The sequence below is a fragment of the Vidua macroura genome, chromosome 3 (assembly GCF_024509145.1).
Source record: "Vidua macroura isolate BioBank_ID:100142 chromosome 3, ASM2450914v1, whole genome shotgun sequence".
NCBI classification, from domain to species: Eukaryota; Metazoa; Chordata; class Aves; order Passeriformes; family Viduidae; genus Vidua; species Vidua macroura.
In genome coordinates, this window is record NC_071573.1 from 70,160,032 (window position 1) to 70,183,521 (window position 23,490).

General features: G+C 40.1%; 1 protein-coding gene across 6 annotated transcripts in view; it reads right to left on the bottom strand.

Annotated features, from left to right (window-relative positions):
- Nucleotides 1–9,762, bottom strand: part of ARMC2 (armadillo repeat containing 2) — a 69,008-nt gene extending 59,246 nt beyond the window's left edge. For all 6 annotated transcript variants that reach the window (XM_053972241.1, XM_053972239.1, XM_053972242.1 and 3 more), the window contains exons 1-6: nt 9,617–9,762; nt 9,320–9,372; nt 6,563–6,810; nt 5,875–5,947; nt 3,524–3,695; nt 2,170–2,380 (exon numbers count right to left, since the gene is read on the bottom strand). In XM_053972241.1, coding sequence (XP_053828216.1) covers nt 2,170–2,380; nt 3,524–3,695; nt 5,875–5,947; nt 6,563–6,780 — 674 coding nt within the window. In that variant the 5' untranslated portion in view covers nt 6,781–6,810; nt 9,320–9,372; nt 9,617–9,762. The remainder of the gene's footprint in view (nt 1–2,169; nt 2,381–3,523; nt 3,696–5,874; nt 5,948–6,562; nt 6,811–9,319; nt 9,373–9,616) is intronic.
- Nucleotides 9,763–23,490: the final 13,728 nt, after the last annotated feature.

The window sequence follows — 23,490 nt, forward strand, 5'->3', positions numbered from 1 at the left end:
TTGTCAGATGAAGAATGACATCTCTGAACTCACAGAAGCACACAGTACAAGGTCTGCCTGTAGATCCACCTGACTTGTGTAGTATCATACACAAACACTGGACCTATGTGCTCTTTGGTCATAGCAAGGAGTTAGAACGTATGAGAGCAGCTGAGATTATCCACACCCATCCCATCACATGATAGCATGAACTGCTTGGGCTGATAGAGATGAGAGACCTTTGTCTGTGGCTAATGGGAAAGCATTTTGTATTACTCTTGTGCATCTTGCAGCACTGCAGATATATGTGGTGCTCTAAGCCATATGAGCACCTAAATGGTGTCAGGAAGCTTTGCTTCTTAAGCATTGGCAAAAACCAGCTGTGACTCAAGAAATCATCCACAACTCACAGGAGAGGTAAAAATGGGCCATTCAAAAATACAGATCTTGGTTTCAACACAGAAAGATGAAGGGATGTTATATTCCCCTTCCATTTTGGAGAAAACTAGTCAGAACAATATTGGAAAGCAATTTTTTGTATTATGTTAAGGCCAGTAATTTGAGATCTAATTTAACTGATGTATGAGATTCATGATTGCAAAAAGCACCAGTAACAAAATGCAAAACCAAAAATTTGCAGAGCTCTTGTTCTTATAAAAAGAAGTGTACAATTTTGAACAGACAGGAAGCATGCCTAATGGGTGAGCTGTTCAATTATACATTCAGGTTTTAAAATGATGACTGAAAAGGAAGGTCATTCTTTTGAATTAGCAAAATATCAACTGATCCTTTCCTGTTAGAGACACTTGGACACCAGCAACCAAAACAGCAACCCAAACAAAAAGCAGAACTGAACACAGCAGGATACATATTCCAATAAAGGAACTACCTATTTCCACTGCAACACTGAAGTACTTCACACCACACCTTTATTAAATAAAATTTAAACTACAGTAATTTATGTAGTATGATAATCCAACTGGTCTTTATCTAAGAAGTTATTAGATCACTGATTTTAAAGAGAGAAAATTATATTGCAGTAAAGTATTCTCTTTGGTGCTTAACTTTTTTTTTATCTACATTTTTCATTCTGCTCTTATTTTCTCATTCTTCCTCTACACTCATGGAATTTCTTCTTTGCTACAAGTCTTCATTCTTTTAGAATCTGTCTTTTTTTAAAATCCTGCTTAAAGTTTAATATAAAAGAGGGCTGTGATAACTCTGTTATGTATCACTTACTATAACAGCCGCAATGGACAACATTCTCTTAAACTATTAAGTGCTATCATCAAGTCAATAAATGAATGGCCTTTCATTTTATAAAATTAAGAACATAATCTTTAATATCAAAGGTGCTTAAGAATATCCAGGGAAATAGCTTTTCCCTAAGCATACAAACATGCTAGAAAGAAGACACCTAATGGCAAGTACGTATTTTTAATAGTGAACAAGTTTTACAAGGATGTGTTTTAAAAATGAAGTGTTTTTCATTCTTTGTTGCTGAGATTGCCAGATCTGTCAATGTTATTAGCAAGAAACAGTTGTTCATCTGACTTCTAATGCAGCAGCTGAAACACCAACTATACATAGTGCCATGGGACTATTCCTCCCTGTGAAAGAATTCACATCTGAATCAAAAGAAAAACAAGTAACTTGATTATGAATTAAAGAATGGATAGGATATTCCAGGTCCAGTAAAAACAGACTGCAGGCATGCAAGTTGCATTAATCTCTTACACCTATTTGGTCAGAAAAAGAACTCAAAATTCCAAGTCACAAAAAAATCTGCTTCTTTTGCTAAAGAGTTTAAGCCTGGTTTTGGTGTATGATCACATACCAGAACTGAAAGCATGGCTCTACTCATCTGCCAAGCTAAGTGAAGATGATATATGACCTTAAAATAACAGGACTAAACTACAAAAGCAAGCAAATTTAAACTTGAGGATTTTACACACATTGTTTAGAAGACTTGGTTTTGAAATGTTAATGATCAAACAAATAATATCGAACAAATTTCTACCAACAATATTTTAGAAATTATTCCTTTGAATGCAGAAACTTCCTAAAAGAAGAAACATAATTTTATCTTCAAATTACATTAATTTTAAGCATTTTGATACTTGCATAATTGAGTATCTAGGAAGAAGATTGTATGGAAGATGTACATTACCAGACTTGACTGATGCTGACCTTTCTCCTTGAAGCTGCAGTGAAAATTTTCCTGGTGTCCCTTCCATGGAATCTTCACTTCCTGATCTGATGGTATGTTCATTACAAATTAATTGTCTACACTCATCAGTAAATGATGTGTACAACTTTTGTTCTGCTAAGCAGTTATTATTACTTCTGTCAAGATTATTCATCATCGTAGTTTGCTCTTCAAAATCAAGCTTCACTTCATCTGAAATGGTCAAAGAGAACATTTTGTTCAAGTGTTATTAATTACTGCTTGTTGTGTTACATTATCAAAATTTGCTTGTATCAATTTAAAAGGTGAGAAAGCTTAAGTCTATTAAGAGTAAGGTAGTCAATGTCTTCTTATGAACAGTATTTCTTGAAATCTTCTGGGGTTGTGTTTAAAGTTTTAATATTTCATCTTCTTTATTTCCCTTTTACAAATAGGTGGATATTACCTTGAGAAAAAAGTGATTGGATTTCAGGACCTGAATATTATGAAGGAACTCAGGAAAAAAGGTAGCTTCTATGTACACACAACAAGAACCTCCACAAATAAAACCCCTCACATAACATTTGCATGATCCCAAAAGGCAAGAAGAGACCAAGGCAGGTTACAAATACACTAGCTTCTCAACTTCTTCAATTAGTAACATCAGCTTATTAAGGCCACATGAAGTGACACACTATATAAAGATATATTTATAGAATAAATACATAAAAATGAAGTAAAGTTTAGCAGGTAAAAAGTGAGATATTCCGTTTATCATGTAAAGTAACAATCCCAGACAATGTAAGAACTGTCATTATAAATGAGTCTTCTGAAATAAAGACAGAGTCCCAGCACACTTTATTATGAGCCAACATGCAGGAAGCCAAGATGCCATTTCCCATCTTCAAGAAAATTACTTTTAAATCCCACATTTGGTGACCTTTATTAAATCTCCACTAAAGAAACTCTTAACAACAAATATGATGTAGCTGGAGGCCTGTCAAGACATATTACTCCTTTTTAGTCCTCCTTTTAGGCTCAATAATCTGTCAGGGAGTCTCCTTAGATGATGGCATCTCATCTCTTTAAGCATGTCAGCATTTAATGTTAATTTTACTCACTGAAGACAACTTTCAGTAAAATTCCATTACTTGGAAACGTATAGGAAGAAGAGGCACCTGAGTAATTTTCAACTCATTTTCAGTAGTGCAAGCCAGCATAATTTTGGGAAACCAGTTTTGAAACTGCCTTAAACCCATTTAAATACTTCCAGAATTCACACTGAAAGGACACACAAGTCCTTTAATGTATTACCAATATTAAAACCCATCATGCAGTTATCTTTCTTGCAAATAATATGTATCAAAACATTCTTACTCTGATCCAGAGGAACCACCTTAGCAGAAAATAAATCTTTCAGAGAAGTTGCTCTAAATAAGGCTTTGCAAGCACTGCTGACTTTTCTAACCTCTGCAGCATCAGCAGGTGGTGTTGGATGGAAAACAGAAGAAGCTTCATCTTTTTTTTCAGAAATTATTACTACTGGTTTCTGTGACAAAAATAAGGAAGACTTTTAAACAAAAGCACAGATAATTTAATTTGCACTTAAGTAAAAAATTTTAAAAAAAGAAACCCACATAACTTCTAACAAAAGCTAAGTTCAAAATAGAACAGAAGTTACACTGGCTTGCTCATTAAGAAATTTTCACATCCTGAATCTAACGATACCATTCCACCAAACAAACCAGATGTCTATACCATTATCACCACAGAAAGCCAACATTCAGGGGTGGAGAAAACAAAACCTAGCTTGAGTAGAACAACTCAGAATTATTTATTCCTCATAAGTACTCATTTAACTACATCTGCAGCAAGCTTATTTATCAAAGGAAATATTGTGCCAATGACTATTGCTAACAATTCTAGAGATATATCTATTCTTTGTTTTGCTTTTGGGCATTAAAACAGTATTTCTAAAACACTCCAAATATGTTCTACTTTCTATCACACTGAGACAAATCATGCAGATCCAGAAACGTGAAAGTCCTAGTTTTATGTCAGTATGGTGCATCTTAGAGGAGGTGAACAAGTCCCTGGATCTCTAGTACCAAGCACTTGTTGTGTCCTTGACCTACACAAAAGCACTGACCTCTAAAATCAATACCAATTTCCTTAAAATAAAGAATCCACTAGCAAGTCTCCAGCCGATCCTTCAGAGCTCTCCATAGTAATAAGGAGCCAACAGGTGAGACTGACTACTTACAACCACCATGATTAATACAAACTCTTAATTTACAGTGTATTAACTTACATCCATTGATAAAGCAAAAAAAAAAAAAAAAAAAAGCAGGTTTTGCATTGGTCAGTAGTTTTCTCTAATTTTTTTCCACTCTCACACACAAAATACATGAATATTTAACACCAGTTCTTAAATCCAAATGTAGATATAAATAATCTAAATAGAAGTATGCTCAGAATTTTTAAACTTGATTCATGTAAATACATTGCCTTATCCAAATTACTAAAGCATAAAATTTCTTGGATATTTCCCCTAATTTCCTAAAGAATTTCCTAAAGGTTCCTGTCTGGAAAAAGCAATGTATACAGCAAGCACATTTAATTGCTATAGCATGCTCTGTTATCTCAGGTACTAAACAAACAGTCATGACTTAATCTTATATTTAAAGACCAAATATAAAAAAACTGTGAAAGAGCAGATACACTTATAAATTGAAAGCAATTCACAGCTCTCGCAAAGGAAGAAAAGAGGCTCTTAAAGGACCTCTATCTGTTTTGAAATAAACTACAATCATGACATTTTATAGAAATGTAAGCCAAATAGAAAGCAACCTAGTTACCTTCAAGTTACTGTTCACAGAACCACAGAGGTTGGAAAGGACCTCTGGAGGTCCAAGCCCCATATTCAACTACAGCCACCTAAACTAAGTTGCCCAGGACTATGCCCAAGAAGCTTTTGAAGATCTCTGGGCAACCTGTGCTGAGGCCTCATCACTGTCACAGCAGGAAAACTGTTTCCTAAGGTTCAGAGAAAACTTCCTGTGTCCCAGTCTGTGCCCTCTGCCACTGGTCCAGTCACTGCAAAGAGGCTCATCCCATGCTCTTTGCACCCACCTTTCAGGTATTTACATCCATGGATAAGGTCCTCCCTTGGTCTTCTCCAGGCTGAACATTCTCATCTCTCCCTGTCCCTTCATCACCTCTGGGGCCATTCATCAGATTCTCTCCAGTAGCTCTATGTTGGTCTCGTATTGTGGAGCCCAGAACTGCATTCCAGGTGTGGCCTTACCAGTGTGGAGTAGAGGGGAAGGACCATTTCCCTCAACCTGCTGCCAACACTCCTCCTAATGCAGCCCCAGATACCATCAGCCACATTCTTAACAGCAAGGGCACGCTGTTGGCACATGTTCATGCTCATGAACTTCACCTATTTTAGTAAACTTACACAAGAAAGCTGATTCAACTATCAGTCTTCCGATTCTTGTTAATGTCACTTTGAACCACAAAGCAATATAGCAATATTTAAGTAGTTAAATTATTGTGGGGTTTCTTTTGGGGGAAAAATGACAAAACTGACTTTAAAAGTCTCAGACTAACGTTACAACAAGCCTCCATTTTTCCCAAATGTCTTTAAATAATTTATTTTCCTAACACTACCAAGGTACATATTTTTATATCAGTACTGCATGAGTTATTTCCAGAGTACTTACATGAGTCAGTGGACTTAGACGAACACCAGAATTCGGTCTTGATTCAGATGAATCAAAACTGGATGTATCAAGACTAATGAAGAAATGAAACATAGTTAGAATAAAGCAGACCCAGAGTTGTGTGATCAGCTGGTTTTATTAATTGCATGCTTCTTCCCTTTGCCAGTGAATACGGGGAAAAGGAAGAAAGCAAAAGTGACAAGAGCACTTCATGGTAACAAAACTCCACCTAGAAATAATTTTGAGGTGGGAAAAGCTTTGAAAATGAGCATTTCAAACTGCAGGACCTAAAATTCCACATTTGAAAGATCTCAGGAGGCTCTGAAAAAAGATCTAGCACATAGGTTATAGGAAACAAGCAAGCTTTCACATGTTCTAGGAATAAAGCTGAAGACTATCTCAATTAGAAGTGTTCAATTGTCTCAAGAAAAGGTAAGTAACAGACTATTTTCTTATACTATTCTCCACATAGAAAACTAGTGTAATGACGGCCTCTGGTAGCTCTGATCCAGAGAAACTTCCTGGACATCTAGATTAACACCAACAGTAAAGATCATTAGAAGAAGGCAAAGGATGTGATTAGGAATACAGATTAGGAACACAGGGAAAATAACCACTGGAAGCATAATTACAGAACCAAATCTCTTGTTGCTAAAGGATATTCGAAAAAATCTTAAAGTCACAGTACCTAAAAAGTAGAGGGCATCTATTTTGAGGACATCGCGAGGATTGAGATCCAAGAAGTTTCCTTTGTTCATCTGTAGGTGTGAATGGTCTTTGAGTTTTTACTGTTCGTAGAGCATCTCTGGCTTCATTTACAATCTCAGAACTGGTCTTAGGCTTTGCTGCTGACAGCCAGTAGAATGCTTCTGCTTTTCTTCTATTTTCAGTCTTTGAAGCTTGCATTCCTCTGCAAAGTATTGGACAGGAAGAACACTGGAAAATATATGTGAATGGCACAAAGTATTATGCTAGTTTTAAATTACAAACTATTAATTCATCACTGGTTATGCTACCACAGTAAATCCTAGACAGTGCTGAAATTGCGCGAAATAAGGTACACTGGTAATGCATTTTCTCTCTATTCCTCAGTTCCGTAGGAAAACACTCAAAAACAGAAAGCATGTGGCATGGAAGATCTACCTTCAGTTTTTTTACAGGATGCTAAAATACATCACTGTGCTTCATGGGCCAAATGTGGTCCTCTACAATTCCATAGAAAATCTGTTTCTTGACACCCAGTTACTTAGGAAACACCACAGCCAAAACAGGAATTCAATAATATGCTCCAAAGAGACAGGTTTTTCCAACTTAGGAAAAACCCAATATATATTATCGACCTTACCAAATGCAGCTTCCTAATATGTCAGAGGCATTATTATCAGTAACTGAAGCACAGTTACCAGCAATTGATAAGCAGAGACAAGGAAGAACAGTCAATCAATTTTTTTCCTCTGAAAGAAACGACTCCCCAACCCACCCCCAAGCAAAGGCAAAGAAAGATAACACTAATATAAAGTTATAAACCCAAACTTCCAATCAGCATTCTGTTCTGCTGTAGTTTCTGGGAAATGCAGTGGGCAGTGACAGACTTGCTCCATCACCCCCTGGACACAAAACCCATCACTATCATGATGCAGTTCTCTGTAGATATCATCCCTGTAATTTTACAGCAAACTCATCTTGAGTCTTACACCATGCAAAATTCCTCTTCTGCTTTCAAACTTACCTAAAAACAAAAATATGTTTCTGCACTGTGACTCAGACCATCTGGTAACTTCTATTCTCTCACACAGTTTATGACAATGAACTGACAGTAGACCAGACACCATCATCTGGGTTATTTCTAAACTATGGAGTAAAAAGGAAAATCTTCTATCCTTAGTTTCTTAGTTCAATTCCTCCTGTTCTGCAGTCTAACTTTTCCAGCTGCTTCTTCTTTCTTTGAGAGCCTGCACATTCTGGCAGTGTCTTTCATTGTTGCACATCCAACATAAAATTGGATGCTAAGGAGAACTGCACCAACCTCTTTCACTAAATGATACATAATTAAAAAAATCTCAGGAACAGATCAGAAGCCTGAGACTACCAGTGTTTTTAGTATTTCCCACTACCATTAATATATTACTTGTCTTCACTGTGACTGAATTTTGTTCTCTCTGCTCCTTACTCTTCCCTCTATTAAAATTTGATTAAAAAACCAGTAAAGAGTTCCACTGCAGCTGTCTGTTTAGAAAAATGTATACAGTCAGTTCTCTCTGGAAAAAGCAAGGTAGACTATCATTCCCTATTCCCCCAGATACTGGGAGCCAGAATTTTGACCTTAACTGGAAGGTCTTCTCTGTAGGCCTTATGTCTGATACAGTTGACAATGGTCCTGGGCAGGGCTGGGAGCTGGACTTCATGATCATTGGAGTCCCTTCCAACTCAGCCTGTTCTGTGATTCTGTAATTTTGTTCCCCAGTCCCAGCAGGAAACAGATAGAGGGAAGGCTGCAGTGTCAATGGGGACAGCATAACTGGTGCATACAGACCTCGTCCCTCTCTACTATCACCATTTCCCAAATAGCCTTTAACTTGCACAAGTCAAGAGCTCCTCTATGTCCGCCTCCTGGGAGGTAGAAGAGTATCACAACAGTGTCTGAAAAGCCATACTTGGGCTCTTGTCTTTATTCCCCAGTTGTTCACTCCAGAAGTCTGGTCTTTGCTGTACGGTAAGATTTTAAAGAAGTAGATAGCAATACAGGATCCACACATTAATCCCAGCAACGTCCAGAAGTGAGGCAGCTGTACTCTCACAGCTCTTATCTCAGTTCAATCAAGATGAGAGAAGCATGGCTGAATACATCAGATATGGCATCTGCCATCTCACACTGCCTCTGCCATCCTCTTTCCCATCTCAAGACTGGTGCCATTTAATTGCCAGGGTGCAGAGTGGGTGTATTTGCAATCACTAAGTACAGTGAGGAGAAGCCCTGTATTCAAGCTATGAACTCTGCTCTCTGACATCAGATTCCATGTTCTGTCCGCCCTAGCAAATCTCTAGAACAGCCAGCACAAAGGTACAGGTTTAGTAAGAATCCCAGAATCTTTGAAGCTGGAAGAGACCTTTAAGATCATCAAGTCCAACAGCCAACCCTGCACTGGCCCTGTAACCCCTAAACCACATCAACTAGTGCCAGATCCAGACGCCTCCTAAACATGTCTAAGGTTGGTGACTCCATCACCTTCCTGGCCAACCTATTCCACTGCATGGCCATTCTTACAGTGAATTTTCTTTTTCTTATATCTAATCTGCATCTTCCCCATCTCAGCTTAAGGCCATTTCCTCTTGTCCTTTCACTGCAGGCACGGTAGAGATAGGCCCTCACCTCACTACATCCTTCTTTCAGGAATATGTAAACTATAGCTATTATTAGACATAATTCTGATTAACAGAAACTTACCAATCACAACTGATGCACTTTCACCCCGGTGAAATTTTGATGCAGAGAAGCCGCTATCAAAAGGAAACAAGAACGAAGTTACGAGAGTTGAGGTCTCAGCGGAGTTAGGTTGCTAGCGCAACCGTGGGACTACACGTCCCAGAGGAACTCCCCAAATAAGCAGCACCTGTGGAGTAAACGCTGTCCCAACCCACACCTGGCAATCACGCCTTTCTCCCGAGCACGGGAAAGCTGCCGGGAAGCGGCACAGGGATTACCGGTCTCCGGCCGCTTTCCAAAGCCTCCCGCCCGACTTACCGCAACAGTCCGGCCCTTCGCCCCCGCCCCGCCAGGCGGCACCCCCAGGGACGAGCACTACGGCCGGGGGTGGGGGGACCGGGCGCAGCCCGGAGGACTCGGTCGGGACCCGCCAGCGCCTCCGCAGGGCCCCAGCCTCGCTCAGCCGCCCGCCGTTCCCATAGCAACCGTACGCACCGCGGCGCCGCCGGGCCCGGGCCGGAGCGGGGCCGCGCCCCCCGCGCTGCCGCCGCCGCGCCCGCGGGGCCGCCCGGGCACCCCGAGGCGCACGCGCGAGCACCTGCGGGCGCGTGCGCGGCGCGGCCGCTGCCTGGTGTGGGTGGCGTGCCCAGGTCCCAGGGATGGCGTGCCCAGATCCCAGGGATGGCGTGCTCAGACCCCAGGGATGGCGTCCCCACATCCCAGGGATGGCGTGCCCGCGTCCAAGTGATGGCGTGCCCAGATCCCAGGGGCAGTGCCCGTGCGGGCTTCTGCCGCGGCGCTGGCCCGCAGGACGGTGGGTTCCTGGTGGAGAGCTCTCCCCCGTGGCCAGTCCTGGCCCACGTTTATGAACAGCGTGGTGGCACAAGCCCAGGGCACAGCTGGCAGAAGTTACGCGGGGTGACCTGCTGTTGTTGACAATTTAGGGACGCTAAATGCAAGCACGGGGTCCGGTTTAGCCAGGAGACGTTCTTTGTTCTGTGCAGGGTGCAAGGTGGAAGTGTTACACAAATCAACTCAGATTCTCAAAAATTTACGGAATCACAGAATCGATTAGCTTGGAAAAGACTTCTGAGGTCATTGAGTCCAACTTATGACTGAGCACCACCAGGTCAATTAGACCATGGCACTAAGTGTCATATCCAGTCTTTCCTTAAACACCTCCAAGGGTCAGTGACTCCACCACCGCCATGGGCAGTCCATTTCAATTACACTAAATATACATTTTAGCAAACAAATCACCGTTCATTGGCAAATTCTTCTATTAGTATTTAACCTTTTATTGGTTTAATGATTTTCTTCCTTCTCATGCTAATTAGTTCTCATACTCAATCTTTCTCTTCCTTTGAGTTGGTGGGTTTCTTGAGTTGGTGGTCAGTGGTGGTTGAGTCTCCACGGTGGCTGGAATCAAGAGGCTGTGAACTGGCACTGATTCCTTGCATTATAAAGGGCACTGGACCTGTGGGCAGACAGGTGACAAGAGACCCAGCAAGTGTCAATAGACAGACAGGTGACACAGCAGGAGCTGAACACTCACAGGATGACCCCAGATTATTGGATAAAAGCCCAGGTGATCCTTTGTTCAGGGTCAGTCCTTTAAAGCTATGATGCCTGTTTCACTGATAAGGCAAGACTCTGTTTCCCAACAGCCTTCTCATTCTCTGTAACTCTCTGGATGAATTGCTGGCTATTTCTGACTCCTCAGGTGTCAATATCATTGTAATACCTTCTCTCTGAGCTCAGATTGATGGGTCCAAAATGGAGACATTGAAAGTTTTCCAAAGTAAAAATCCAGGGTCTCAGACACGGTGTAGCCGCAGCCATAAACTCCTGTCCTGTGCCTGGGTCACTCTGGTCAGGCAGTGAAGGTTGGATTGCTCACGTTACTGGTTCCCTGGCAGGGCAGAAGTGCTGTCACATCTCCCACTTGCCTCCTGTTCTCTGGAGGGCCAAAAGATGGACATTTTCACATTGGCTTCCCACACATGGGTCCCACAGGCCAGATGGCTTTGTTGGAGGTGGCACAAAGGGGTCACTTGCAATGAATTCCCCAGTCTGCCTCCTGGCCAAAAATGCATCCACCTCCAGGTTTGGGTCCTGTTGGTCAGGTGAACCAGATGCTCCCTGAACAGCTCCCTCGTGTGCTTCCTGCTACTGCAATGAGTAATGTGATCACAGCCTGTATCAGAAAATCTCCAGACATGTAACAACAACAAAGACAGGCCTTTTGTGGCAAGTGGGTTGTTTGTGGCTGACTTTGTTCGCTATCTCTGAATGCGTTTTGAAATTTATCTAAAAACTGCTCAAGGAGGATAGTTGCTACCTCTGTGAATAATAGAAAAGCATAACAAACACAGCTCCATCTGACCAAACTTCTTCCTTTGTTCCTTTATTATATACTTCAGCTATATCTGAAAGCACTCCCTGAATAAATTCATCCTCTACATATATTTATATGTAAATATATATCTCTCTCTTACCAGTTTGAAGTTCCTTTTACTAATCGCTTGCTAATGTAACTTTTACTTTTTCATGTTTGCTACATAAGAACCTTGTGGATATTTTAAATTTAATTTGTCTTTTTCATTTTTATTACAAGCTTTGTTATGCCCCTCTGTTCTAGAAAAATACCCTCTTCTAGTTCCTTTTTTTGATTCTGACAGGCTTTATGATAGCAGTAAAAAGATCTCCGTGTGTAACGCTACCTGGTTTACATAACACATGCCATTATCTCTGCTAGCTTCTACTTTATCTCTAATTATTAGACATCTAGTCCTCTTTTTTTGGCAGCCAAGTTCAATACCTCAGAAGTAATGAAAAGCTTGTTATTATTGTACCCGCTTTTCTCTGTATATTCTTCTCTGTATATTCTTCTTTAAAAGCCAAAAGAATGTGTGTGCGTGCATGTATGTATGCTATTTTCAGATCATTCACAGTTAGCTCATTTTCTGTTACTTTCCTCTGAACCTTTCTGTTATTGAAATAATACAAGGGAAGTTTCACAGAAAAAATGTGTAGATCTGTTTCCTGGTAAAGCCAGTTTGAATTCCTTTTTACTGTTATCATTCTTTAAACAATTTTTAAATCCACCCAGTTAAACCCACTAAGCCTCCTTTCTTGGCTTCTTCTTTAATCCTTTTCATATGCACATTATTTCTCCTCTCTATTTTCTAGGTCATCAAATTGAAGAGTTAAATTTTATTCATTTTCTGAGCTTTGGCAATTATAGCAAATATTTCTTTTGTGATCTCTCTGCTATGTCTCAACTGTTATAACTTTCTCACTTAAATCCTTTCTATCCTATGCTTTTTATTGAAGGAACTCTCTCAGCACCACTTTTAAATGCAGGTACATAATTAAATCTTGTTGGCAGTAACAGTGCTTTAGGATGGAAATATCTTCAAAACCTATAAATTGACTTGGTCTAGGTAAGCTAGTATTTGCAGAAGTACTGCTAAGGTAAAAGCAGTGTGTTCTGAACATTTCTGCCTCACTAATGAAAAGATATTCAATGAAAAAGTATTCAATTATGTCATATTCATTCAAATTGCTTTTTTTAAAAAAAATTGTTTGATTTGAAAATAATGAAAGGGATTTTGTGCTGGTATCCAGTTTCAGGTTTTGGTCTGACTAACTTAAATCTGTCTAGAGATGAAACTTACCTGAATATCCAAACATACCAGTGCAATTCAGAATTAGTTTACAATGTTAAGCACTTTGCTTGCTGAGTCTTCATTGACCACATTTGCTGTTTCTAGCTGCTGACCTGTAAAAGCAGCCTCCAGTGCAATTTGAGCAACACAAGTGGCAATGCAGCCCCCATTTGTCCGTATTCCTTTCCTCTTTTTCAAAATAAAAACAACAGTCCCACCCCCAATCTGGACAAAAATCTTCCTGTCATATTCAACCTTGCATAAACCATCTGGTATGTGCTGTTAAATAAGCTCAATGTTTTCTATCACTTGTAGATCATTACAAAGGCAGGTGGAGCTGTTCATTTTATAGCAGTTAGAAGCAACTTCCTATATCAAGTGGCCTAATAAGTCTTAATAAAGCAAGTTTATGGAGATCTCCATTACATGTAGCAGGGAAATCTGTCACAGGAAAGAGTGCTGGGCATATGATGAGATGACTAGTTGGTGGATAAAGGGTGAGCAATGTACGCTGTTTGTGTTAAATAAGGCTTTTGATTGTCTCCCATTACACTCTGACAGACAAACTGATGAAGTTTAGTTTATTATTATTAGGATGGATATGGAGCTGCACTGAAATTTGGCAGAACTGCAGAGCTCAAAGGGTTGAGATTGGCCACACAAAATGCAGCTGGGGACCATTCATCCTCAGAGTGTGCCCTCAGCAAGTTTACAGATGACATAAAACAGGGTGGAGTGACTAGTGCATCAGATGGTTGTGCTGCCATTCAGAGGGACCCCAACAGGCTGGAGAACTGGCCAAGAGGGATCTCAAGAAGCATAAAAAAGGGAAATGTGAAGTCGTGCACCTTGAGAGGAATAACCCCATGCACCAGTACATACTGGGGGTCAACTGGCTGGAAAGAAGCTTGGCAGAAAAGGACTTGGGGATGCAAGCTGACATAAGTTGAACCAGCAGTGTGCCACTTGCTGCAGAGGTGGCCAACAGCCTCTTGGGCTGTATTAGGAAAAGCACTGCCAGGAGGTAGACAAAAGTGATCCTTTCCTTCTGTGCAGCACCAGTGAGGCCGCAGCTGCAGTGCTGGGTCCAGTCATGGTGTCCCCAGTACAACAGGGACATACTGGAGTCTAGAGAAGGGCCACTAAGATGACCAAGGGAATGAAGCATCTTTAGTATGAGGAAAGGCTGAGAGAGCTAGGACTGTTCAGCCTGGAGAAGAGGAGGCTCTGGTGAGAACTTATCCATGTGTATCTGAAGGAAGGGTGCAAAGAAGATGGAGACAGACTTCTTGGTGGTGCACAGTGCAAGAGCAAAAGGAAGAAGGCACAAATTGAAATACATGGAACTCCATAAAACTAAATTTCTGTGATGAGAATGATTATCTCTAAACATCTCAAGCACTAAAACAGGTTGTTCATAGAGCTTGTATGGTCTCCATCTTTGGTGATATTAAAAATTTGATTGAAAAACTTCCTGAACAACCTTCTCTAGTTAACTGCTTTGAGCAAGGGGGTTGGACTAGATGATCTCCAGAGATTTTTTCAAACCTTAAATATTCTGTGATAGATGTAAATTTTAAAAAATTCTTAAAATCTTATTCAGATTTGGCTGAAATTTTAGATTTTGGAAATTGCCATGATCAATCTTTACCTTGCATTGCTTAGTGTGGTTTGACCACTGCATCCTGAAAACTCTGCCCCTTACCCTCTCTCTGACCAGCAGTTGATTCCCTCCATGCTCAGTGCTCAACCCTCCAGCCAAAAGCTGAGATTTCTCCAGCTTCCCAAGTAAAATATGCTTCAGTTTTATCTGTGTTTGTGCTGACACACAGCATGCAAAGACTTCTTGTACCAGCTAACTAAGCATTGTGAGCAATCTACCAGCTGCACACCCACTATGCAATTGTCCCTACATAAATGATTGCTTTCATTGATTTACTGATATTTCTGCTGCCTCTGCCAGTGACTGGAAATCCCTGCCATGTTAGTGAAATGCTTGATTTTCCTCTACTCTGCCTTTTGAAACAGCTAGACAAACAGAACTCCCCATGACTTTGGTGCTCCTTGTCAATTTAAGACCCAAATTTCTTCAAGCCAGGCAAAGAAATATTGGAGAAACAGCCTTTTTTGAAGAATAAATAAATTTGGAAGAAAAATGTGAAGGTCACTGAAGGTTGCAATCCAATGTAGAGCCTAAAGAGCAAATTAAGAACCAGTGAAGGCTGAAAAAGAAAGGGCTTTTTTTTTTTTTTTTTTTTTTTTGTCAGAAGACACAACCTTCAGTTTAGTGATCCAAGGTGTTTCTTTCATGAGCATTTTGTTGTGCACAACTTATGATGGCTGTGCATGCATTATGGAGCGTAATGAGCTTGGACACTGCACTTAAAATTCACAGAAGCCTGTGATGAAGAATACGAAGAACTGACTAAATTGGAAGGGATTTTTGGGCACAGAGATGTGGATAAAGTCAAAACTGTTGAGACACAGAACCCATTAAGGAGCTAATAGAGAAAGGGGATTCACTGAATAGAGCTGGTGCATTAACATGGTGATCTTACTTGCTTTCTCAAGGTATCTACATCAGCATTCCTTGCCTTTCCTCCAGACAGATTCTCCTGTTAAATTGTATCTGGTGGGAGAGCACGTTAAGATTGCTGAAATATTAGTTTTCAGCCAAAGTTCAAAAAGTCATAGGATCATAGAATGGTTTGGGTTGGAAGGGACCTTAAACATCATCTAGTTCCAACTCCCTGCAATGGGCAGGGGCATCTTCCACTAGACCAGATTGCTCCAAGCCCCATCCAACCTGGCCTTGAACACTCCCAGGGATGGGGCATCCACAACTTCTCTGAGCAACCTGTTCCTGTGTCTCACCACCCTCACAGTAAAGAGTTTCTTCCCAATACCTAATCTAAACCTGTTCTCTTCCAGATTAAAGCCATTCCCCCTTATCCACTTGAGACATGGGGGTTAGAAATTACATACCCTTTTAAAAAGACCGTCTCCAGATTTCTTGTAGCCCTCTTTAGGTACTGCAAAGTGCTATAAGGTCTCTCCAGAGCCTTCTCTTCTACTGGCTGAGCAACCCCAACTCCCTCAGCCTGTTTTCATGTACACAGAGGCTGCCTGCAGACCACAGGTGCTGCAGGTCCTTAACATGTCAGTCTCATTGTTTGGAACTTGCCTTACAGGTGTGGTTATGCACAAGTCCAGCAGGTTCCATGCTGGTCTCTAAGCTCTATCCAGCTGTATATTCTACATGTGTGATAGCTATCTAAGGAATCCACTTGTGTCACGATCTGCTCGTGCGGGGTGTCGTGATGGTTTGTTAACCAATCCCAAAAGTGCAAAAAGGCGAACGGCAGGGGACCATCAGTTTAATCACAACAAATGCACCTTTATTTTGGTACCAACAGCAAATGCGATAGAGGGGACAGAAAAAGGAAGTAAAGAATAGAGAGAAAAGAGGGGAAGGGGAATTATAGCTACCACCGCTGAGACAAGGTCCTCAATGGGCCAGCCACATGAATTCGCCGTCGTCCATGAGGGTGCACCAAAGTATTCCCAAAAAGTTACAGTTTATATAGTCTTTAGCCGAAGCGAGTGGCATCTGGACAGAAGATGGGGAAGATTGATGGGCCATTGTGAAGAGCCCGTTGGTCTGTGAAGCAGGTACTGGCATGCAGGGACAAGCCACCGCTTGTCACAACCTGTTCAAATGCAATGTTCTGTAGAAGCACCACAAGTGCACCTGCTAACAGTCACTTGGCAAGCGTCTGCGTCCACCTCGGCCAGGCCAGAACTCCTGTCAGGGGTCTTCAGGGTCCTTGTGACGGCCATGAGGCAAATGAAGGAAACTTTGGACCGTCTCTCACACACTTGTCTCTAATATCTGGAAATGTTATGGAAATATACAAAGCATTTTCACTGTCTCTGTGCTGAATTCAGGAAACAGGATGAAACTCCACTGAAATGCAGGGACCCTATGAGACCCTTCATGTGTTTTGCAGGAGACTGCTAAATTAAAGGTTTGTGGGTTGGTGTTATTTTTGTCCAGTTATAGCGTTTTTGTTTTCACAAACACCTTGCCAACCAGATCTGCCTTTTCTTTGCTGCCAGGGTTGGTTTTGTAGCTCTATTAATGACAACAGTATAGATGGGAAGGAGAGCATGGGCTTTATCACAAACAACATTGATATAAAATGTTCTCTAGAGGGATCACCACTGAGAAGCACTGCTTTCATTTTATGTATTCAAAACAAGATGGGACTGAATTGGACATAAACCTTATTTACTGTTCTACCACAATCAGCAAAGCTTATTGTATCAAGTTCATCTCTGATTTCCAGTACATTACTCAGCATGAAAAGACTGTGCAGCAGGAAATACTTAATTTTGTGTATTTTACTGGAGTCTGAGCACCTCAAATAATGCCCAAATGCCCAGATTGGCACAGCTTTCCAGAATGCTGGCACCACCTATTTCCCCACTGTCTTTGCTTTAAGCAGCTCTTAAATCAGAGTGAATGTGCTGTGAGGATAACACTTCACATCCAACCCTGAAATTTTCCCTCATCCACAGTTTACAATATGTCTCGAAACTACAATTTGTTTTTGTAGTTCAGCAAATCTTTATGCAAATAGTTAGCTATCATTCATTGTCTTTATATCCCACTTGCCCACAGTACCCAATATTTTAAGCTCCTCTTTGGATATGAAAGAATTCTTTCATGTGTCCTAAATGGACAAGACTGTTGGATACAGTCTGGGTTTCTGGCAGTGAGAAATCTGCAATATGGAGAAACAATGCATATAATAATAGGTTATGGTACAAGGCAAAAAAGCATTTTTAAATCTGAACCAATATTTACACAGACTTTAGGATGGGACATTGTACTTCATAGTATACAGTGCAGCTCCACAACATGCTGCAAAGAATTACCAGAAAGCAATCTACAAAATGTGGCACAAGGTACTCTGGGTTAACCTCCCACAGCACCTGATTTCTCTTGCTGATAAAAGCCTGATGATCTGAGGACATACTGCATCTTTAAAAAACAGCCAAATGTGAACACATCCTGCCAAAACAGCTATGTCAGTGGCACATGCCAGCAGAACTTCTGCCACTACAACTTTCTAGTTCAAACAAGGCCAGCAGCAGCAGCAGTGGTGTGCACAGCCTCAGGATGCCTCCTGAGCAGAAGTGTAGGGTTAGACACAGCTGAGATAGGTACGAGCTTCAGTTTGGCTGCTGTAAGTGGGAATTTTCTCTAAAATTTTTGACAAAAGGTCATGTACTTCAGTGACAATACCTTTGCAAATAAATACCAGCAGGAACAAAAGAAATATCACTGATAATTATAGAAAGATTTTAATTGATTTTGCTGACACTGAACTCCCCAGCTGCAAAAAAAAAAAAAAAAAAAAAGTATAAAAAGTAGAGAAGGGCTAAGAAGGTCATGAATCTAGGTCCAGCACTTCCTCAAAGAAGAATGGTATGGCTGCTGAAAATGGAAACATGAGGAAATTTGGAATTTCAGACCCACAGAGAAAAGGAATTCATGGAGAATGTCATCTCAAGTCTGGAAATGGTCTTCTGCAGGGAAGTTGTGACTTGCAGGAATAGTATGAAGGTGATAAAAAATTAAATATAAGGCTGAATAAATGGAAAAATTGGCTGCTATGGCAATAATAACTTTAAAACAGTTGTTTTCACAGAGTCAAATGCTTAGGAACAACCAAAGGGACCACTACATCATGAGTAGAATTCTTATACTCGAAATTTTTATATCTGTAAAGAGGTATGTACATGCATTTATGAAAATCCTTATTTTATTATTTTAAGTAGGTGTTATTAAAATTTTGGTAATTGCAGATATGAAATAGTATCAGATTTTTGAAGACAACAGTTTGGAAAGTTTAGATCCACTAGGATCCAAAAATTAATTTTCATTGAGCTGAATTGTATTTCCTGTAAATGTGAAATTGGAGAATTCAGTTCCTACTGTTGTGATGCCTGACTTTGAGTGGTATTTTACCAAGAGTTCCTCAAGGATACCTCTTCAGTCATATTTTTATTCATTACCTTAGAATAGGAAGACAGAGTTTGTTAATAAAATTTGCTGATGACACGGAAGTGGGAGACATAGTTAATAAGGAAAGGGATGGCAATATGATACAGGAAGACCTGAATAACCTTGAGAACTAGAGTAATAAAAATGGACTGAAACTTAATGGCGCAAATTGCAAGCTTGTGCCCTTCTGTACTAATACAAATTTCTGTCATAAGCTGCAAGGTCATCAGTTCAGAAACAGAAATATGTGAGTTGTGCCTGGAAGTGCAAGTTAACCACTGGCTTCAAATGTTAAGGGGATGTGGAAAAGGCAGATTTGATCCTTGGGTCTACTGGATATTTCCAGTAGAGATGGCAAGTGTGTGTCAGGAGGAGGCAGTGTTGGGAGCCCCTCTGTAGCTCAGTGCCTTCCAGAGCATCCACATTCAGGAGAGAGACTGAGACTGGGATGAGTGTACAGGAGGATGGTGAGACTGATTCAGGGACAAGCCTGTAAAGTTCATGCCACAAAGTTACAGTGGCACAGCTTGTTTATTCTGCCAAAGGGAAGGGTGAGAGACTCTTCATATCATCTCTTTAAAGAAGATAAAAAGCAATTTATACTTTATTTATGTTCAGGAACAAATAAGCATTATCTGATCTGGAAAAATCAGAATGCAATTTTTTTAAAAGGTTTAAAACTAGTAGACACGTAAGATTCTGAAACAGCCTCCCAGGAAGAATGGAGGAGTCAAAAACCAAACTATAATAAGAGCTGTATTAAAGTTATATTAAAAGAATGAGGTGGGGAAGTTGCTGGAAATAGCTGGAGCTGAAAGCCAGTTGTTTCAATCAGTGTTATTCTGAAAAAAATTGAAGTGATTTAGTAGCCATTCATGAAAATACCCCACAAAAGTCAACAGCCTTCATTTCTAAATGAGCACTGCATTTGCATGAATTAGATGATTTTTTGACTGGTAAGCTAACTTTTTGTTTTTCCTGGTAATATGAATAGCAGTACCACTACCAAGGACATGGGGAATACCTGTGGAATTTTGTATTTCTAGCTACAGAACTAAAAAACGAAATATTATTTCTCCTTTAGATAACACTGAAGTTCTTAGAGCATTACCTTTCCCATTAGATTGCTTGGTATAAGGCCAGTTGCCTGCCTTCGTTAAAGAGAAAAGCTCAGGGAAAAGGCAGCATAGCACTGCAAGCCTTGGAAAGAAAACAACTGTTTGTGTGTGTGTGTATGTGTTTGTGTGTTTTCTGTTATGGTTTGTTGTGCAACAGCAATAATCTCTATTGCTTTGTAGTATACTCACAATAAATGGCTTTTTAGATTGATTACATGCCTCAACTTTGCTTTGGCTATTAATCAATCTGAGCAGCTGTTTATTGCTTTGTACATTACAAAGCAATAAAGATTATCCCTTAAAGAGCTGTTAATGCCTCGTGGAAAAGTTTGGAAACCATTATTTTTAGAAATAGTACTGCTGATATATAATTTTCTGGCTACCATCTTTGTTGCTTCTTTGGGTTCCTATCTGATGGCATCACATTTCTCTCCTAAATTGCTAATCACAGTGCTTCATTGCTGACAGTGTTTTGTGAGATGGTCCAGATTTGCCCAAAGAGGGCAATGGATTTTGCACACAAGGGTACCATCTCCAGAACACAGCAAAATCAATATTGTTCCTGTTCTTCCTCAAAGGTTTGGGGGTTTTCCATCAAGTAATCATTTTGAGACTTATTGAAAAAATGAGCCACTAAAAATCTTACAATATAATTATGAATGTAAAGCTGTCTGTGTGGACACTTCTATTCCATTATAAATAAACTAAGGAAAAGGGCATTCTTTGTTATTTTGGAACATGCACTTTCCTGTGTGGATTGATCCTACGTACAAAAATATGTTTTTACCTGTAGAATTACATTGAAAGAAAAACCAGTTTAATTTCTGGCAGTGCTTGCAGTTCAAATATTCATGGATACTTGAGTGGTATTTGCATGACCTTGTGACTGTTGCAGATGTACTCTTTTCATACTTGTTCTAAACCCACCTCAGTTTGCAACCTTGCTGACCTGCTCAGCACCACCTCTAAAGAAAGGCTGGCCTGCTCAGTATTTTTGCAGCTGCTGTTTTTCTTGTGTTCTACAACCTGCCTCTGAGCACAGAAAGGAAAGACTGGGTGAAAGACTTAATTTTTCCTTCTGTCCTTGTTCCTGTGCCCAGCAAATCACAATTTGTCCCATTCTTTCTGTCTCAGTGCACAGAACATTTATTGTCAATGTTAAAACAGGCTTAAATGTTAAGCCAATGTTAAACCTAAAGCTTAGGTCTTGCAAGTTTTTCTGTGGTCTCCCATCAGTGCAGTTTTTAGTCATGGTGTAAAGAAAACCATTCTAGTGCTGAGAAGCTGTTAAATTCAGCCATCTACTTTCTCTACTTAAAGTATCAACAAAAGCTCAAAACGTGAGCAAAATTTTATAATCATTACCCTCTCCTTCAAAGTTTCACTGTTATCCACTCATTTTTATCAGAAATACTAAGACCACTAACCAGCTATTGGTTGATGCTGAACTTGGTTCCAATTTCATTGTCATTAATAATAAAAATACAGAAAATGCCTGGAAATAAGTAGACATATTTTCTCACATAGTAGTAGTGTAACCTAGAATATTGTCCTGGTTTCAGCTGGGATGGAGTTGATTTTCTTCCTAGTAATTGTCACAGTGCAGTGGCTTGGATTTAGGATGAGAATGATGTTGATAACATGGGGATGTTTTAGTTGTTGCTACACGAAGTCAAGGAAGGCCTTTTCTGCTTCTCACGCCATCCTACCAGCAAGCAGGCCAGAGGGCACAAGAGTCTGGGAGGAGACACAACTGCACAAGGTGACTTGAACTGGCAAAGGGAACATTCTACACCACATAGTGTCATGCTCAGTTTATAAACTAGGGGGAAAGGTGGCCAGGAGCTGCTACTCAGGAACTGGCTGGGTATCAGTCAGCGGGTAGAGAGCAACTGCATTGTGCAACATTTGTTTTGCATATTCTTTTAATTTTTTTTTCCTTTTCTATCCTATGAAACCCGTCTTTATCTCAGCCAATGAATTTTATTTTTCTTATCCAACTCCCTCCACCATCCCACTGAGGTGGGGAAGAGTGTGTGAGTGAGTGAGTGAGTGAGTGAGTGAGTGAGTGAGTGACTATACGATATTTAGCTGTTTGCCAGATTAAACCACAACAAAGATGCAAAAGTAAAGAAGACAAAAGAAAAGATATAAAATGGCAAAATTGATTTGGTAACAGAAAGCTTATCTGAGGATAGATGCAATAAAAGGGAAACAACAATGAAAAAGAGGAAATAAGCATGAAAGGGTATATGGAATCCTTTATCTTCCTTTTTCCTTTTAATTGACATGTATCCTAAGATATTTTTAAATCATCAAAATATCCCTGGAGGATACACTTTCCCATTTAGTAGGTGAATGCAGCCCATTCATCTTATGACTCTTCAATTTTGTAAAATTAGCTACAGAATTAGATCCTGCAGACTGACACATGTGAGAGTGCAAGACTCATTCATCTAAGAACAGCTATTTTTAGTAGGTGTATCAAGTGGAATGGTAAATAAAGTAGGTAACATGCCATGATGAATTTTCCTGGTGAACCACATGCACAGCATCTAGAAAACTCACTGTAGACAGAGGGTATGTAGTGGAAGATTCCTGATCTTTTGAGACATCACCTATCATCATTCCTATTTCTGAGGAGGTGATATAGAATATAGGCAGTGCCATAAATTGCTCTTAAATAATACAAAAATTCCCATTCAGCAAGGCTCAATAGAATCAGAATGGCCAGTTGTGACATGCTGTGAAATGTTAATAGCCAATGGAGCATAAAAGAATCCCTGAAAATAGCCCTACTGTAGATTTAGTGAGATTTTTCAGGTATGTTTAAATCTAAATATGCTGGAAGCAGAGTCAGTACAAGTTGCTAAAACCAACACTAAAACATGATCTAATTTACTTTAATTTCCTCAGTATGAACACTTAAAAAGTATATCCTTTATTTTGAAAGCTGAGGTTATGCTTCTGATGATAAGCCATGGACACAGAAAATGTATTTTCATCATGTAGCATGAGGTAGCATGGCCGTTGTACTGCTGGCTGCTGCAGCATCACTCAACCTTGTCCAGGCAGGATGTACTGAGGAATCAGATTAGGCTATCAACAAAGATCTGCACAGATAGGTTTTCTTTTTCTACTCCCGTAGTGGTTATGAATTTCTGTTCCTTTACTGCAAAAATCAAGCAGGCATCTTGGCATCAAACAACTGAATCTTGTTTGTACTACATCACCAGTTTAAAAGTGATCAAGTCCTTCACAAATTAAAAGGATTTGGCACAGATTCAAGCAATGAAAATTTGCTCAAGATGTTTCATCTTTGTCGGGTAC